Genomic DNA, 19,656 nt, shown 5'->3' with positions numbered 1-19,656 from the left:
TAATGTCTTTTTGATCATCCAGGGCATGTAAAGAGATCATCCACTTATGCCCTGTGTGGTTAAGAAAACCAAGAATTGCTCATCTTATTTATTGAAGTAGCTAATGTGCATTTCAAAGTGCCTCGGTGTTGGCTTGTGGGGGAAGGAGGAGTGAACATTAAGATTAATTTCAGTGAAAATATTTTTGTGGGAATAGTTTGCTCAGTGAATCTAGATCATCTGCAGCTGGTGGATTAATGTTTATATGTTTTACTAAATCAATAAACTATTTACATGAAAATGGAGGTGTTTGGATTGTGCAAACAGTTCTTTCAGAGGAACTTTGCTTAGAGATGAGAAATGATTTTGCCATTTAGGAACACTTCTTTTTCTCTTTCACGTGAAAGTGCACTCTCACTAAAATTATTAAAGAAATCATTTTTCAACTCTGAAGTATTGCTGATATTCTGGCAGTGTCTGTGGCCAGTAGTCCAAGAGATGGGAACGTCTGAGCACTCGTTACTTAAACAACTTGTGTTGACTTTGTGGTAAAAGATATTTTATGGCTGGATCAGACATAACACTTGACCCACGTGGTTTTGTGGGTTTGAGGTATGATGATACCCGAACATGCCAGGGTCCAGGGCTCAGTATCCCTGGCTGCTAATGGTGGAGCCTCTGTGGCCTTTGCCAAGAGAGATGGGTCTCTAGATCAGGCAAGAGATTTCATGTTCCAGGATGCAAAGTTCTCAGGTTGGGAAATCTAACTTAAATGAAAAAAAGACCTGCTAGTTCATCGAGCTTATTGTCTGCCAAATCCATGCTTGTTCTGTGCAGTGCATTCCTAAGTGTTTTGTCCAGTTTTATTTGGAAGTGGACCATGGGGTGCTCTTTCCAATTCTCCCCCTCCTCCTACAAGATTAAATATTTTATTATTGTACTGTAAACACACACACAGTCCTAACATTTTTTTGGTATTTTGGTCCCCTCACTTTATTTATTTTCTGTTGTATAATCTCTCTTCTGTTCTAATATTGATGAATAAGAGGGATGCATTTTCTGTCATGTAAAGTAGTACTGGGGATAAACTCTGCCTAGGATTTTGGCTGACCCCTTCATCAGGCTTAGCTCAAAAATTAATTTGTCATTACCCAGGTGCTATGCACTAAGCTTTATTGGCATAGAGGAGCACCACATCCTGTATGTTCTTTGGAAGGAAAAAAAGTGATCATATAATCACTGAGACAGTAAACAGTCATTTCCAATCTAGTAATATTTTATATGAACTGGCACTGTATGTTGTATATCATCCATCTTGCTAATCCTTGTTCCACATTGCCTCACACTTGAGGCCAAGAACATTACAGCTCTGCCAGAGAGTGGGTGGAAAAATAGCCTTATTATTAACTTAAGTTGAAAACATAATGGCTTTTTGAATGTCTTCATTCACAGATGCAGTCACACTAAAATATTAATACCCTTAAGTACAGAGAAACAGAACTTTCCTTTAAAATCCATTGTCCATGTGTGTTGCAAAAGTGAAAGCCTTGAAAGTGTTGTGAATTCCCTGTATCTTTCATGTTTTATTCTGTAAATGTCAGTATTCTGTAAGAAAGGAGCCAAAATATTCTTCAGAGGAGGTTTGAGCAATGTTGCTGCCATTACTAGCATTGTCTTGTGGTAGAAGGAGTTTCTCTAGTTTTCTCTTTATCTCAAAAGTCAGGTAATAATTGAATGGATATTGAAACACACATAATGATTTTGTAGTACCATGATCAAGCAGGGTTGCATTGCCAATGCCAGTGTTAATTTAAATCTCATCCCCAGTGGGACCAGGAATATTCAAGGTACATGTGTTTTCTGGGAGCAACCATCAGAAAGAGTAGAGAAAACTGCAAGCCCTACCTTATTAATCTTTGTAGCACCCCAGCACCCCTGATTTATAAGCAAAATGAGGGACCTAGCAATGAAAACTGAGTAAATCTGTGCCACAGCATCACTGAAAAGCGACAGAAAAAGGAGATGATGCTGCTCTTCAGTTATAGCTGTGATTTGCCTTTCTCTGGAACACCTCTGTGTGTATCTTCTCGATAAAATATGAATCTTCCACAAACATCTTTAGGAGGCGTAACAATTGCTCTTGAACAGTATTCAGAGGAAAAAGAAATAAATCCTGATTGAATTAATTTATGACTAGCATGAAAAAAATGTCCCCTCTTTTAAAAAGCAAAATAAAAGAATTCAAACTTCCAGTGTATCAGGCCATGTGTTGTAAATTAGCCTAATTGTTTTAGAATTCAGAAGTGTTTCATCATTTTAAATTGGGCTTGTCTCATATTTAGTTCCACATTTTTTATAACTCTGCAGGACTAATATGTAGCCTGTTGTTGCACAGGAAAAGCTTTTCTTATCCTAATTTTTAAGACTGATGGAATGAGAGGAGGTTGACAAGTAATCTCTTAGTTATCTCTGTGTCAAAGCTTATAATATGCTTTATAGTGAAAATGTGCAATATGCAGTTCCAGAAATAATTTTGCTATACATTATGGTTTATCTTTCTGGCATACAAAATATAAGAGTGAGTAATGCTGAAGTCTGATAGAGGATTTCAAATTGCTTGGAAATATCCTTAGATTTGCCCTAATAAGGCATAGCAGGAGCCAAAATATTGTACAAGATATGAGTCTCAATCTTAACACAACTTCCCTCCAAGCACATCCTTATCCCATCTCATATGGGAAAAGAAACTTCACATTTTAGGGCATCAAATTGCAACTCCTCTGTTAACCCACTGTACTGTGGATAAATACAAGTAATCTATGAGCAGGAGGTTTTTTTCTGAAAAGACAAGGAGATGCTTGTTCCCAGTAAGAACTGGTGGCTGCAAGGCTCATTTGACAATTTAACCTGTAACCCACCATTTATCGATTCTGTTCAGGAAAAGTTTGCCTAGTTTTTGCTCAACATAGGTATTTTTACACAACAACATGTTGAATAAAATACAAGGCCACACTATAAAGTTAATTAAAGGACACTGCTACCAAGATATGATTGTTCAGGGTTTTATTTGGTTTTTTTTTTTTAGCTTGCAGTTAAGACTGGGGACTTTGTTCTAAAGCTCTGTGAGTTTTTTGGTGGCAAAGCTGCACATCTGTGATATTTTGACATGTTCCTGTGGCTGCCGTGGTGACCTGTGGAGAAGGCCATACAGAATCCTGCTTCCCCAAACGTGATTAGATACATTCAGGAGCCGCATGCTATTGATGCCAAGGAACACTGAATAGTTTCATCTACTTTGCAGACAAGCTTCAGTGTAAGCCCTCCTGCCACTGCCTGCTCAAGGCCACCTTTGACAGCCGCAGGAGCCAACACATCACTGTTTAGGCACTAGTTTTGTTCCTTTTCTCTATTTTTCCTTCTCCCTCTGATTAAGTTGCCAGTCATCCAGCTTCTTTCTCTTCTTGTCTTGATAAGTTGCCAATCATGTCATACAGCATATACCTCTCTAGCCAAGTATTTCTCTTGTCATAACTTGGAAACAGGCTGCTGGAGATTTATTTTAAATCTTGATCTGATTAAATGCCACATCTTAATCTTTGGAAAGCCAGAGGACCTATAGATTGTGGTACTCTTGTTTGGACTTCTCTGAACTGGTATTAATTAAATGACTTAAGATATGTCCTGTGGGTCATCTAACACAGTCTCAATATTCCCTTCCCTGAATAGATATTTAATATTGGTGAATAGATTTTTTCATCAGTTTTCCAGGGCATACATGGTGATAGTTGCAAGAAACAAACTATTAATTGCATGAAGACTTAGGGGGAGAATAACATATTTATTTGTGTGGTACATGGGGTTTTATGCATTGCTCTGGTTATTGAATCATTCATACGAAGATAAGTAGTAACACTATTTAGGAAGGTTTTCAAGATATAAATAGTAATGGGAAATTCATCAAAACTGAAAATGTTTACTGTGAAAAGTGTATTTAAAATTAATTTTTGTGAGATTGCAAAATAGTTTCCTGGAGAAATTATGGGAAGTCTGAATCTGAGAAATCTACAGATAGGCAAGATAAAACACTGGAAGAATTACATGTGGAAGCATAATGCAGTCCTTCCTGGCAGAGGAGCATAGCTGAATGTTCCTGCCTTTAACAGTTTAACAGTTCTATTAAAACTGCTTTCCTAGATATACAAGATAACACTTTCCCCCAGTATTTTTACTTTACTAGCTCATTTTCCACTCAGAAGGAGAAGACTGTATGAATCACCTCAACTTTTTGCTCTCATTCCGGAAGTACAGGTGTTACACATCTGTTCTGAATCTCCCTTCATTGATTTTACGTTAGTTAATCATCAGACAAAAATAAAGAAGAAGAATAATTAACTAGCATAACAATCTCTTACCGTAGATATTTTCCTTTCTCTGGTGAGGCTACCCAGGCAAGGTGAAACATGAGCTGTAATTCTTTATCAGGGCACTTTGTCTTTTTACACTGTTAGTCTGTGCAAAACAAGTTGCCGTGCAAGCGGCGAACGTGGGGCAGGTTGGGAGGTAGTTGTGAGATACCACTCAAATATCTTTGAGCTTGAGCTTTCTGAGCATGGATCCCCCACACAAAGTGTGTTCTTCATTCTCATTGCTTGTGCTCATTAAGTGCTGCCATTTATTTTTGTGTGTCTGCACAAATATATGGCTTTATTACTAAAGTGGTTTGTTTATCTTTGCTGCTGCTGCATTTATTTTAGCACTCATCTAAACAATTAATTAGGGAAACACTTGAGTGCCAAATACACTTCTTCAGATACCACTCAGTTGGGTTTTTTTATTTATTTCCAGGAGCATCAAGCATTTAAAAAAGCCCATCTTTTGCATTTTTTTCTAACCGTGCCTTTTTCCCTCTTGTTTGAAGTTTCCACAGCAGAGTACATTGCTTTGAAAGATCACGGGCCCTGTTGAGAGTTCAAAGCCCAGTAAAGATGATGCTTAAAGTTCAAAGGCTCTGTGGAGTTGCATCTTCATCTGCATAAAATTGTTTCAACCAACTAGAAAGATAGAAAAGTTGCCAGGAATTTCCTGAATTTCTTTTTTTTTATTATTATTATAAAGAAAGCTTAATTGGGGAACAAGTGTGTCACTGCTAACAAGTTCAAGGAAAGCGAAGCTCCTTAGATGAAACACTGCTTGAAGGTGTACAGAGTGAAGGAAAGATTTGACATGTGCTGTGACCCTGTAAGACTGAAGTTGTGAATGCCTGGAAATCAATATGAGATGTGTAAAGGTTCACGATGTTGAAGTCAAGAAAGAGTTGAAAGTGTTTGACTGCAGCTTGGGCAGAGGGAACAGGGAGAGTGAGGGATTCAGACAATGGATTTAGACACAAGTTTTAAAGATGGGGAAAAGTATTTCTAAGAAAAAACAAGTCAAATAGTTGAAAATTAGCTCCATGAAAATAGTGTGTATGTTGTAGTAAATCACAACTACGAGTGGAGGCTTTGCCAGTTCTTCCACTGGCAGGGAATGGAGCCCCTGATTAGGTGGCTTAGCCAAAAGCAGCAAAATACAGGGTTTGGGGGTGTTGGGGAAAATAAGTATCTGTTGATTCAAGTTCAGGGCACTTTGAGGCAATATTTAACCTAGAATTTCTCCCCACGCTACTTAAGCATCCCTTAAGCTATCTCAAATGCCTTGTATTGATTTCTTCCATTTCCTATAAGCTAACTTTTGGAGGAAGCATACCAGGCTGTAGTGAGGTAGATGGAAACAATGCTGGCAAGGATTGCTCTGCTGTTACTCACGTCACTACAATTGCAGTGTCTTTTTACCTCAATTTTTATTTTTTTTCATGATTTCTTCAGAGTATTCCTTTGAGCTCAGAACATTTCATTCTTTCTATTTTACAGGGAAAAGCTAGGGCATAGGGAGATGAAAGGCCAAATTGTTCAAAAGCATTTAGGCAGTGAAAGATTCAGATGGGCATTGAACATTATTTTCAGAAGAACTTCAACACTCTATTCCTAGAAATGAGTGATCCAAGGTCAGATTTTAGATTGTTTTGCAAAAATAGTATCCACCTCTTCCAAATCCAGTTAAATGTTGAAACAACCCCATATGCCATGTTCTTACCAAATGTCTGGGTAAAAGCTAGGGTTGGGGTTTTGTTATTGTTTTTTAAATGAGTTAAGTGTCAGCAACAGCAATCATTCCACTCTGTGCCTTCTTTTATAACTCCTACTCCCTGGACCTCTTCCTCTTTTTTCTCTTTGTACTGCTGGTTCTGGCTTTTCCTATACTGTCCTTAGAAGACACAAGCTCAAAAGTTTAGAGTTGTTAGAGGGATTTAAACAAAACTTCATGTCAGATACAACAGGCCTGGATAAACTATAACTTATAAAATACATTATGTCATCATGAACTCATAAATGTGTTGATATCTTTCTAAAAACAAGGTGTAACACAAGACACTTTTATTGTCTTGTGTGCCTGTGGCAACAAGGAACATACTGGAATGTTCCTGGAATCACCATTGAATCATAGAATGGTTTGGGTTGGAAGGGACCTTAAAGATCATCCAGTTCCACCTGCCTGCCAGGGGCAGATACACCTTCCACTAGACCAGGTTGCTCAAAGCCCCATCCAACCAGGCCTTGAACAGTTCCAGGGATGGGGCATCCACAGCTTGTCTGGGCAACCTGTACCAGTGCCTCACCACCCTCACAGTAAAGAATTTTTTCCTAATACCTAACAGAAACCTGCCCTCTTTCAGTCTGAAGCTATTCCCCCTTTTCCCATCACTACACGCCCTTGTCAAAGTCCCTCTCCAGCCATCTCTAGGCCTGCTTTATGTACTAGAAGGTGCTATAAGATCTCTGATTCTGTTTCTTTAAAAAAGAAAAAAAAGATTAATTCCTGTGTTCTTGCTACAAAAAACTCATCTTGTGTGTGAAATTTGCTAGTGAGTGAGAGCTGGTTCCCAACTGATGAGTACAATAATAAAACAGTAATTTAACTGATGTTGTCTGCTAAAGTTAAATAAGCTTGCAATATATTTCTGTGAAAGTTAAGCTATGTTAGCAGGGATGTCATGGAGAGGCTACTTAAATTCCTTCATTGCCATTTCACAGAATAACAGGCTTACTGAGGTTGGAAGGAACCTCTGGGATTCATCCTATCCAACCCCTGCTCAAAGCAGGATCACCTGCACTGGGTTTCTCAGGGCTGTGCCCAGACAGGATTTTAATATCTACAGGGATGGAGAGTCCACCAACTCTGTGGGCAAACCATGCCAGCATTTGATCACCGTTAAAATAAAAATGTTTTTCCTTATTTTTAAGTTGAATTTCCTGTATTTTAATTTGCGGCCATGGCCTCTTGTCCTGTCATGGAGCACGACTGAGAAACCTCTCTCTTCTTTAGTTCCTCTCCATCAGGCATTTTTAGACACTGATAAGATCCCCCTGAACATTTTCTTCTCCAGGGTGAACAGTCCTAGCTCTTTCAGTCTCTCTTCATATGAGAGATGCTCCAGCCTCTTCCTCATCTTCGTGGCTGTTCACGGGACATCCTCCAGTATGTCCACATCCCTCTGCTGGGGAGCCCAGAAAAAGATCCAGCCTCCCAGATATGTCTCAGCAGAGGGCAAGGATCACCTCCATTGACCTGCTGGCAGTGCTCTGCCTGATGCAGCCCAAGATGCCATTGGCATTTAACCAGTGAAAATAATTTCCAATACAGAACACAGGTTTTTCATAGTGACAGTGAAAGTTTATGAATCACAATTAATTCTCAAAAATTTGAGGATTTTGAAGGGATAATTTTGTGGTAAAGCTATTCTCTTGTGAGTATTTTTCACTACAGAGTTGCCTCCTATTTGAACTAGGACTTGAGTGGCTTCTCAGGAGTCACAGTGCAATTAGAGGTTTCATCAGAGCAGTGATCTGGTAGCCTTATCAGGAAAAGCCAGTCTTCAGTGATCTTTGTCAGGTATTAAAGTGAAAGAAGAAATAGAAGGAAATCCAGGACTATAAGATGTATGTGCTGGGAAGTTTGATTTGCTACTAGTGAATGCCAGGGTTGGAGACCATAGGGCTTTTGAAATGTCATTAGGGAAAGATGTGTCCCTGCCTATGTTAATTTATGTAAACATGATCTTTGTAGAGTCTTTTTGAATTGAAATAGAGTGTCACAGCAGTTTTCTGCTGTAAGAATGGATTAATAAGGGAGGACATCTTAATTTTGTGTTTCCATTTTTTTTTAGCATCTGTTCTCTGAGCCCTCTTTCTCTACTACATCCTAATATATAATTAGCAGATGGTCAAATTTAGGGGTTAACTTGCACAGAGGACATGTTAATTCACTTTAAAGCCAGGAAACTCAAATCAGTAATTGTTACCTGGCCAAGGAAAAGGGAAACAATGACCATCTGCTAGGAAGCAAAGAGTAAGAATTTGTGTGAGGGAACAAGAAAGTGAATTAAAGATTAGGGAGAATTAATGCAAGAACAAGAAGAAAAAGAAGGGAAAGAAGAAAAGAAAAGGTAAAGAGGAAAAGAGGAGTAGGCAGCACAAGAAATAAGTAGTTTTTTGTATTTTCATTTTTTGTAGTTTTATTTAGATGTCTCCCCAGTTTCAAGATTTTGTTGTGATACGATGTATATATCTAGTGACAGGCCAGGTATAAAACTATTTCCAAATAAAAAAAAAATCTCTTGTATTTTGCGTATATTCTTTTCTATATTTTACAAGTGGGAAGTGCAGTGACTTCCCATGGGAGACCCCTCACAGAACTAAAGGCTGGAATGCCATGTCCCCACCCTCTCCCCCTGCTGCACTACTTACTTGAGAATTTCTTTTCCAAAAGGTCTGACACGCAGGTTTTTCTTGTAAGCCGTATGGACTGATGTATAAGATCCCAATTATTCTCCACCCCTGAGATCTAGAAATGGGAACGAACCAAACCTGGACTCAACAAGAAGCACTGAGCAGCTGCTTTGATTTTCTCACTGGTGTTGGTTGACTGACAGCCATTCATCTCATAGGGCTGGGAAAGCAGTGACTCTCCCTAGGGATTTACACTGGGGGTGGGTGCTTGGAGGGGCTGGTAAAGGAGGAACGTCCCAGGCCAGGCCAGTGGTGTTTCCATCAACCTGCAGATCAGGGTGTTGATGCAGTGCTGATGTGCAGGTCCAATGGCACCGGCTGCTCAGCTCTATCTTCACAGCATTTTCTGAATTTGTCTTGGAATGTCTCTCTGCTAGTCAGCCTAGACCAATAAAGCTCAGCTTCCATCCCATCACACAGTGATGGTTTCTTTAGGGACAGATTAGTTAGTAATGACATAAAATTGCCTTGATGCTATAAAACTGATTTATGTGTATTTATTTACCCTGCCACCATGTATAGAATCTAATTCTGCATCTACTTTATTTTTCCTCCTTTATCACCATCTAGTGCAAGTATCATATGATTATTGCCAAGCTGCAGATGTGGAAGTTGGCCCCTTCCTTCAGAAGTAAAGCAGAGAGTACCAGAATTCTGGCCATTCGCTTTCCATTTATTACACAGTCAGCAGGAGAACTCAGGAATTTGCAAAAGCTGCCATTGTCCTATATGAAAAAACGTACATTGAAATTCTTCAGATACTTGTACAGCTATTAGCCATTTAAAACAGTTTAATATAAGTGGCTTATTTCGGAGAGCAAGAAAAGTAGATTCTGGCAATTTTGCCCTTGATATCTTTTCTATCTGTGTCACACTTTAGTAAAAATTTACATAATAATGGATAGGGAAGTGTTGTGGCACACTAACCGGTGCATATTAGTTCTTAGTCGCTTTCCCAAAAGGCTTGAAAATGCAGCAGATCTAATCTAGGTCAAAAAAAAAAAAAAAAAAAGAAAAAAACCCACTTCCATTTTGTAGGCAGAGGACATTTATAGAGAGCATTTGTATTCACAAGGGTATGGGAATGACAGAGTGCGACTCCTCCAAAAGAGCTCCCCGGTGCAGCTGAAGGCTGACAGCAAACTAGGACTTGTGGCCAATTAACAGAAAGGCCGTCATAACTTGCAAGGCATGGAGAGAAAAAATTGAGCTCCGTGGGATCATTTTTCACTGGCCATTTACAGGGCTGTTACCAGCCTGGAGCATTTGGGCTTCAAAGCCAGTGGGGCAACGGGGGCAATCTGGGACTGGGGCACTGCCACCCTGCATTTTACAGCCAGGAGGGAAAACAGAGCATGGGGTGGAATTTGGCACGTCCCAGTTGTGAATCCTTCTCACATGTGAGTCCCTGCCTACATTCAGCTAATGTATTAATATTAGAAGTGGCACTGCTATAATATGTGCTGTCATTAGAGTGGCAATGAGGTTTCCTGGCTGGTGACAGGACTGGTAATACGGTTTCCATCAGGGTGCCAATTATATCAAACTATTAGCAAACCTGAGCTAATTGGGAGGTGGCATCATTAAAGGTTGATTTCTGCAGTATTCGGCAATTCTATCAGGGATTGCTTCGGGAGAGAATCGTTGCCATTGTGCTCTCCAGTGACTCCATATACAATAGGGCATGAGGATGGTGCAGGTAGGAATCAAAATGCATCCCTGTCTTAGCAACCTTCTTTTTCTGTTCAGCAGAATTTTAAAAACAGTTGGATTTTTATTTCTGGAATCCTTTATCAGAAATGGCTGTATTTGCTATTCAGGCAGTTCACGTTTTTCTCTGGTTTTTTTTTATGGAATCCGCCAACAAAAATCTCTAATACTTGAAACACCTCTCCTAATACTAGAGTGGTGTCTTCAATGGAGGTTAGCTAGTTGCACACTAACTGTAACACAGAAAAACTGCCAGGCAAGGCTCCCATTGCACTGCACCAAATGTAACAAATGTGAAAAATCTCATTGCCCAACCACGCACCTGAACTCCTTGTTGCAATAGGTCTTCTCAGTGGCTTTAGTGGAAAAGGATTTTTAATGTCTTCACTGGCTTTTGGAAAATGACATTACAGGTCGTGGTGGGTTTGGTTGCAAATCACACTGTTCAGGCAGCTGTTTGTGATTTAGAGAGTGGTGTTAATGTTTAACTTTTGGTGGTGGAGGAGCGAATGTGGAAATCAGGAGAGGAACATTTGGAGGGGAAAAAAAATAACAAGAAAAAGAAATCCTCCTTAGCTTAAACTAACTTGAACTCTACTGGATTGACAAGAAGCTACTGTCCCCATTGAGATTCCAGGCTCGTATGAAGCCAGCACCTGTTCTGCTTGCAAATGCACACACAAAAGTGAGCTTCATTCACAGAAAGAAAGAAACATAGCGGGACTTCACTCATTTAGCCTTCCAGGGCCTTCAGTCCCTTGATCTGTCAGCCCCTTAGAATTCAAACGCAGCCTTTAAAGGAATTTTCAATTCACAACATGATGACTTTGTTGATGTCCTGAATGTGAATGTATTTTGAATTGAATTTGTCTGCCAGGATTCCATTACTTGCTAAAAGAATACAGAGTTCAATCATCAGATAATCATTATAGCTGTTTTGAAGTGTTTATTTTATTAGTCTAGAAGGTAAAGCAAATTTCATACTTTTAAGTTGTTGCAGGCTTTGCAGGCTCCATGATAAGCTCTTGTATTTCTATACCCCATGGTTAGGGTTCAGATACTGGCAGCAGGTGATAATATACACAATGCAGAGAGATCCAAACTGACAAATTCTGACAGTTGAAAACTATAGAAACTAACAAATATGAGGGGTTTTTTTCCTCCTATCTCTTTTCTCTTTTAATTCCCAAAAGTTAAATTTTTAGGCCAGAGAAACTGCAGAATATTTTTCTTCAAGCAAATTAAAACCTCAGAGCATCTTGTAGAACAATGTGTTTTAATTCCTGTCCACATCGAAGGGTTATTTTCTCGTGTTGATGCATGTGTGTAATTCCTGGTAACTTTAACTTAGGAATTGTATAGTCAGTTTATGGAGCTGTAAGAGACTTTTTCACACCCGAAGCAAGATGGAGGTTGCTGTATTCATTCAAGCATGAAATCCTGGCTGAGAGATTAAGCCTCTTACACAGATCCCAGTGCCGTTAAATGCCAACGAGGACCGTGTAAGCCACATCTCCGAGTGGAGGAGAGCTTCCCTTTGTTAGTTGTTCAAAATTAGAAATGTAAACAGCTCTCATGGAGTAATTAGTCTGTGTTTGAATTGTGAGAAAGTGATAAAAATAATGACATGGCGGAGCTCCTAGCGATGTCACGCAGCTGTATCTTACAACCTAACAAAGACATGACTGCTCTGCTGGGAGATAAATGTGGGCCATAGAGCAGAAGTCACACGGGAGGAGAAGTCCCATTGCATAAGGTCACTAACAGCTCTTTGAAAAAATCCCTCTTGCTTACAGGAGGAACGGCATTTTTTGAAGTTGCATGGTGAAAACTGCAATTCGTCGTAATTCCACAATGCACATGTGTCCTCCAAAAACCCAGGTTCTCTGTCAGCAGAAATTCATGGTTGCAGTGGTGTGAGAGCCCTCACCACTTGCTCTTCCTTTTCCCATCCCTAACTCCTAAATGACTGCTTTAGTGAACCTCTGGCTTCATGGTCCCCCTGTAATCCGTCGCTGCCATCTTTGACAGTGACTCACATAAAGCTGTTTCCAGCTATACACAAGGTGTTTTGCCCGTGTCACTGTCTTGCTAAACAGGTTTCTGTGGAAATTAAATAAAAAAAATCTCCACCACTGGTGCTAATTGGTGCCTTTGGCAGGCTGAGCAAGGGCTTGTGAATTGAATGTGTCATGGAGAATTGAATGTGTCAACTCTCTCCCAATGGCTGGGACCTTGAGGTCTTTTTCTAGCACTAAATTTCCTTTGAAAAAAAGAAAAAAAGCGAGGGGGGTGGGAAGGGCAGAAAGAGAGAGAGAGAAAAAAAACAAGCTGAAATAAAAGATCTTTTCCCTTTTTTTTTTTTTATGAGGTGTTGAAGTTGAGCATTGTAGTGTCCACACTGAAGTGTTTGCTTGTCAGATGCCTTGAGAAGTAGGGCTGTTTTCTGTTATTGTTTCTCAGGCATCCCATTTGTTGCCATTAGATGCTGAGCAGCACGGAGTGGCAGGTTTTATTCAGTCTGTTCAAGCATCTGGCAGGATAGCCATGAAGTTGTTGCCGATGTCCTTAAGGGACTGTAGGGATCTGCATGATTCATTCAGTATTTTTTTCAAGGTACAAAGAAGAAATGTCTTACGCTGTAGTAAATACTGTTCCAAGTAGAGCACAACCAGCTTAGCAGAGCGCAGGAGATTTGCTGCTTTGGAGGCACTGACTGGCAGCACAAGCTCCCGTGCCTTTGGGCAAGAATACACTAACCCACGTGGAGTTAAAACTGGGCTATATTTCAGGCTGCTGAGGATTGGCAGAACCATGTCCACAAAACAATTCACATTTTAAGTTGCCTTGACTAGGAGGGGAGAAGGTTATCACTACCAGGCTTTGAGTTATTTGGGTGTCAGAAAAGCCTCATTGTGGTTCAAGCTACTGTCGAGTTTGTTGGTGATGAAGCCAAGATTATGTGTGCATTATGGAGAGGGGAGGGTTACATTTTTTTATTTTTCTTTCAGTAGGAAACTTACTTTTTCTTTTCCAGCTGGGCCATTTTTTTGTCTTTGGCAATATTACTTTTACCTGAAGAAAATGGAGGGAGGAAGGTCTTTCAGCAGGGGACAGCTACTAGTCCTAAAGCACAGATTAGCCATGTCCTTTTACACAGGTATCTTCCCTTCCAATATTCCTTCAGAAAAGACTGAATTTGGTACTTTCTCTTATGTACTGAGCCAAAGAGATTTTACACTGAAGGTATCTTCAATGCAGTTTCCATAACATGGCAGCAAGAAACTCTGGAAAGTCCATAGGCTGAGAGATAGCATTTCCTTGGGGACCACATGCTCTGTTGCCTTTTCTGTTCTTCTGTGTTTTCTTATTTTCAAGTCCAGCCCTGACCTCTGCAGTAGATTCAAGTGTCCACAATAAGGTGTCCATGCTCTCCTCAAACCACAGTAAACTGAGTCTTGTTGTGGGTTTGGGTTTTTTTAAGAAGTTACAAGCCAAATGTGTTCAGAGAAAAATTTTTATCCTTGTGCATTTTCAGAAGTGTCAGTCTGTGAGCTTAGAAGTCTTCATTTTTGTCAAGGTCCGATAACCTGCCTGAAACATCTGCACATTTCCCATTAAGCTACTGTTTTATTCCAGCCTTCATTCACAGACACATTTTTCTATCCTGAGCTATTACTTCCCAAAAATGACCAGTTAAAGGGTATTTCACAGCATATTCATCTTTCAAGTGCAGTTCTTTCAAGTAGTGCCAAGAATGATAAAGCAATAGATTTCAAACTTCTCCTTATCAGAATGAACCCACAGAGCTGAAATCTAAAATGAAACTCTTCGGGCCCATGGAAAAGGACATGGCAATTGCAAACTTGCGATTACAGCTTGATATTTTCCCCTCTGAATTCTCTCTCCTGGTTAAAAAGCTATATATTAAAAATCTAATAAATGAAGAAATAATAGAAGATAGACTTTGGGACTAGCTAGCAGGATAGAAAAATGCTGCAGTGTTGTCTCAAAGTTGCACTATTAAATGTCGCAAACTCAGATTTGTTTCCTATTTTTCTATTTTTCCTATTTTCATTCTGGAGAAAAATAATTCAAATTTTCAGAATTTTCCAGTGAAATAAAAGGTTTACAAACACTCACAAGAAGGACAAACAGGCTGTGGCTGTCTGTAACACACATCCCTGAGAACAGTGTTCCACTTACTGAAATAATTATTAAACCGTCTCCATCATAAAGTGTGAAATTTTAAAGAAGCTGTTGGCAGTATGAAAAATGTTTCTCTCAGCTGTGTTATGTCTGCATTACCTGCCTGCCCATGTGTTGTAGTGCCTGCAAGTGATTTTCTGTGTCAGGGATAAACTCGCTGTATTCCAGCTGGGAATACATGGTCACCTTTGCTTGTTATGGAGGTAATGATTGTTGCTGGTCTGGCTGCAGAGCTGGAGGGAGCATTCCCAGTGCCATGCACGGCTTGAGCCAAACAAGAGGCAGCAGAGGGGCCATTCTGGCTTCAGCCCTTCTGTCCAAGGACCACCTCTACACAGTCACAATGTTTGCTGTGTTCTGCTGTGCACGCCCTCTCCTTGTCTCCTTTGCCATTATGAGGATGCTGCATGGCTGAGCACAAGTGGGCTGGGATGCTTCACCTTGGCCAACATTAGGGAGCTGATGCAAACATCATCTTTGCTTACTGCCTAAAGCACAGATTATTTTATCCGTGTCATGCTCCAAGGGAATACCAAGGCTCGTGAGCCCAGGTTTCTTTTATTTACTGATTGGTTTTGACATTTCTCTGGAGTTGTAACAAACCTCTGACTGTGCTTAAGAGAACAGGATTGCTTTCTGATTCATCAGTAAAACCTGCATCATCTTGTGTGATGCGAAGTTGGTTTTTACTTCAGGAACCACTTCAGCCTCCCACCCGGCATTCCCCAGCATGTTTTCCCTCTCCCCATAGTAGCTGGGTCACCAAACACCACGTCTGCATCCACAAGCTCTATAGGAGCTTTGGGGTCTCTCCTTACTGCAGTTCCAAAGCAGGGACTGCCCATGTCCGTGGGACAAGGGCTGGATTCAGCTCCGCCATATTTCCCCTGTGGATAGAGTAGCAACCAATTATTCCCTAAGGGTATTCCTGCATCACTGATTTACTGTGCTAGATGGGAGCTTTCCCAGCGTGAATTCTCCTTATGTCTGTACCTGCAATCTTGTATTATGGACATAAGTGTGGCGAGTGGTGCTCTCAAAGTGGTTTCCCTCCCGCTGAAAATAAAGCTGAAGTCACAAGCTAGGATATTGTGTTGAACATCCCACTGGCAACAAGGACCTCCTTCAGTAAGTTCTCTGCATGAAAGCTGTGCATGCCCAGGATCAGGGCTGGGACATTACAGATTGCAGCGAGGCAAATCCTGGTCCTTGTTGTTTGTCCCATGCCTGTCTCATTATAGCTCTTCCCTTGGGGATCTACCTGTGAGCCCTGACCTCGCCCTGGGGGTGGTGTTGAGCTGCCTGGGTTGTGTGTGCTGCAGCAAAAGCTACTTGACATGTTTGCAGTGGAGAAAGTGGCAGCAACCCGTCCCACAGACCACCCAGTTGTACCGTGCTGTCAAAGGGAAAACCACAGGATTAAGGCAACTAAACTCACCCTCTTTACTGAAGATTAGGCAGATGCAGGGTGAGCAGAGCCTCCCTTTACACTGTCAACCATCAGCAGCCTCCATTATCCCACCATGGTGAATTCTCCTGTAGCTTATTTTTCATTCTTGCAACTGAGATGAGTGTCCTACCTCCAGTCCTGCCTGGTTTCAAAAAGGAGGGGAACCAACCTTACCTCTTTTATGTAAGGCCCTTTAAATAAGGTCCTGCTTTAACCTGATTTTCTGCCTGGGATGCAACAATGAATTCCTGCTGCTTGAGCTTGCCATGTTGCTTATATTCAAAGTATAATGGGGAGCCTTCAGAAAAATATAACCTTATTTACACTGTACAAAGCCAATTGGATTTTGGTTAACAATTTCTAAGTGATTACAGTTCACTAACAATGTAGGTGTGCTATAGATGCAATGCACAGGAGGGGACTTTTTATTTTAAACCAAACAGGCTTTCTTTTATTCATGTCATTCAGGCAGCCTCGGGATAATTCACATTTCCAGCTTTCATATTGTGTTGTTCAACCACTGTTTTTTCTCCCTGCCTATTGTACTCTCACAAATCGTACTCACTAATTTCTGAAAGCTTTTCATTTCTCTCTATAGGTTGTTGTTTCGTAACATTTTATACAAGAAAAGCTGCTCTTGAGGCACAGAATGCACTGCACAATATTAAAACTTTACCTGGGGTGAGTACATTTATTTTTTGATCCTAATTATTTTACTGCCAGAAAAATAGCCCTTTTACTCTCGGTGCTGCTTGGTACCCCAAATGACCTTGATCTCTGCAAGGAGGGTGGCAAACCTGATGGTCTGTCCTGTACCAGTGCCAGTCCTGTAGCAATGGCATCATTTCCACAGGCAGCTGCTCTTCTGTAGAAAGTCCCTTGTCTGGAAATAGTGCTGATACCTGCTGACTAAAGGCAGTGACCAAAGTGCAATGTAGAATTATTTCTAATTTTTTTTTTATTTAAGGGGGAGGGAGGGAGAGAGAGGGGGAAAAACACGGCAGAAAAACACTATGCCAACAGGGCTTCAAATTTCAAAAGGGAGAGAGGAGCAAAAGGCAAAAAACAGCCAACTTTGTTAAATGCAGCCTTTATCCACATGATTTCTAAACAACCTGAAAGCATCGGTGTGGTGGCTGCCCATCTCAGGGTGTTGTAGAGCGTGGTGCCACATTGCTGCTTGCACAGTGTCATCCTGTTCCCTGCCACCACCTCTCCTCACCAGGTGCTCCCACTGATAACTCACACCAGCACTCAAAACAGTTGTGATTGTGTTGTACAAAGTGTTCCTTGCGTTTTCCTATGATAGTTTATATTTAAATTGCAGGGCTAGAGAGAAGTATATCACTGGTAATTGCATGTCTTAACTCTGAAATTTTCTTGTTCCACACTTTTCATTTTTCCTGCTGAACATAGCCAAATATTTTGAGGATGGAAAAGAAAAAAGATAAAGGATGGAGGTTTATTCCCTCTTGATGTAGGAGAAATGTTGAAGTATATGTTTGAAGTGTCTGGTTACAGACGTGAAAATAAATAATTACACTATATAAACGAAGAGAGCATTGACTGGACTGAGAGTTATATGGCCAATATCTGCTTAGTTCCTGTGTGCTATATGTGAAATTGGACACTATATGTTTGAAAAATTCACATCTGGCCAGCTCACTTTATGCAACTCCTGTTAGGAAAGCCACCTTATCTGTCATGGAAATGGCCAGCCTAGAGAAGTACGTGGGACAGTTACCTGTGAATCCTGCTAATTCACCAAGGCAAAATGGAAGTCCTCTGTCATTTTCAGGTGTAAATGCCCTAACTGATGGTAGGAAATCTGCAGAGGTAGGCCAGCCACAGGAAAACAGGAGAAAAATTGCAGCACTTGAGATTCAAGTGATGTTTTCCAGCAACTGGCTCTCAAAAGGGGCAGTGTCAAGACCTTACAAGCCTCCCAGTAGCAGGCTTGGCATTAAGGTTGTACAGGAGGGATGTGTCATCCTCAGAGAGAAATGAAGGCTCTGAAAGGTGATTTCCTTGTTGTTTCCCATCTCCACTGCCAGAAATAGCCAAGCCCTTGGACGAGTGCTCTAACCCAATTCAGCTAATGTTACACTTAAACCAACTCACTGAATAACTGCTCTCCAACATGCTTTGAGTCAAATGGCTGCGCAGATTGGATGGACACTCTAGTGGAGGTGATCCTGAGCTGCTGGAGCGGCACCCTGCCCACACAGCATCCCTGAAGCTCTGCCGCAAGATCTACACATCACTTCTCCTAGAAATAGAGAGGGTCCTTTTAGAAACATAGAATCATTAGGGTTGGAAAAGACCTCTGAGATCATTGAGTCCAACCTTTGGGCGAGCACCACCATGTCAACTAGACCATGGCACTGAGTGCCACGTCCAGTCGTTTTTTGAACACTTCCAGGGATGGTAACTCCACTACTTCCCTGAGCAGCCCGTTCCAATGCTTGACCACTTTTTCAGTGAAGTTCTTTCTAATGTCCAATCTGAGCCTCCCCTGGCGCAGCTCAAGGCCATTTCCTCTTGTCCTGTTGCTGGTTGCCTGGGAGAAGAGCCTGACCCCCACCTGGCTACAACCTCCTTTCAGGTAGTTGTGGAGAGCGTTAAAATCTCCCCTGAGCCTCCTGTTCTCCAGGCTAAATAACCCCAGCTACCTCAGCCATTTTTCTTTGCTCCTCTGTTATTCCCTGAGCTGGTTGCTGCGTTTTGAGAGATCTTAGTTATCTCAGTGGGTGACGGGGAGAGGCAGATTCCTCCTCTGATTTCTACACATTCAGATGGCAAAGCTGGCTCAGCTCTGCATTGCATCTTACTTGAGCAGTGTATCATTTTCTCCTTCACTTTTGCACAGCTAATGAGCAGGCAGCAGTTAGAGACACTACTGTACCTTTTGATTTATTTTTTTTTTAAATTTCAAAAATAATAATTTTTCTAAGGCTCTGTCTAGTTCTTTGTCTTTCCAAGATGAGTTTTTATGTCCTGACTGTGAGGTTACAAACTTTCCTTTTAAGGAAATGTGGAAATTGCATCCCTGTGACTCTGGAGCCTGATACAGCCAGAGATGTTTAGATTTTACTTTGAGATAAGTTGTTATGCCTACTTTTTAAATGGACACCTCCAATAAAGAGAAGCAACTTGAATACAGATCTACTACTTGTCCTTCAGGATGATTCAGCATATATATTATATAACAGATTCTATATTTTGCACGTGCAGTATGCTGACATTCAGCATATATGGAGATACTGTTATGCTGCATCTGTGTATGCCCAAAATAACTTCATTTAAGCATGCTTTAAAGTTGTGGCACACGTGCTGAAAACACTTCACATTAGCAGGATTCTCCATATATGAATTTTAGCAATTTCTGTATTGTTCCTCTTGCCTGCTAAGCAGCTTTTACTG

At 40.8% G+C, this 19,656-nt stretch overlaps 1 protein-coding gene across 10 annotated transcripts in view; it reads left to right on the top strand.

The window, feature by feature from the left end:
• The window catches only part of CELF2 (CUGBP Elav-like family member 2), a 554,249-nt gene that overhangs the window by 436,590 nt on the left and 98,003 nt on the right, over positions 1-19,656 (top strand). For all 10 annotated transcript variants that reach the window (XM_027639964.1, XM_027639960.1, XM_027639958.1 and 7 more), the window contains one exon: positions 16,832-16,914. In XM_027639964.1, the coding sequence (XP_027495765.1) occupies positions 16,832-16,914 (83 nt within the window). The remainder of the gene's footprint in view (positions 1-16,831; positions 16,915-19,656) is intronic.

This window comes from Corapipo altera, unplaced genomic scaffold, assembly GCF_003945725.1.
Source record: "Corapipo altera isolate COAL_440 unplaced genomic scaffold, ASM394572v1 1b, whole genome shotgun sequence".
In the NCBI taxonomy this organism is placed as follows: Eukaryota; Metazoa; Chordata; class Aves; order Passeriformes; family Pipridae; genus Corapipo; species Corapipo altera.
Note: the sequence above shows the minus strand (reverse complement) of the source record. Positions and strands in the feature narration are given on the sequence as shown.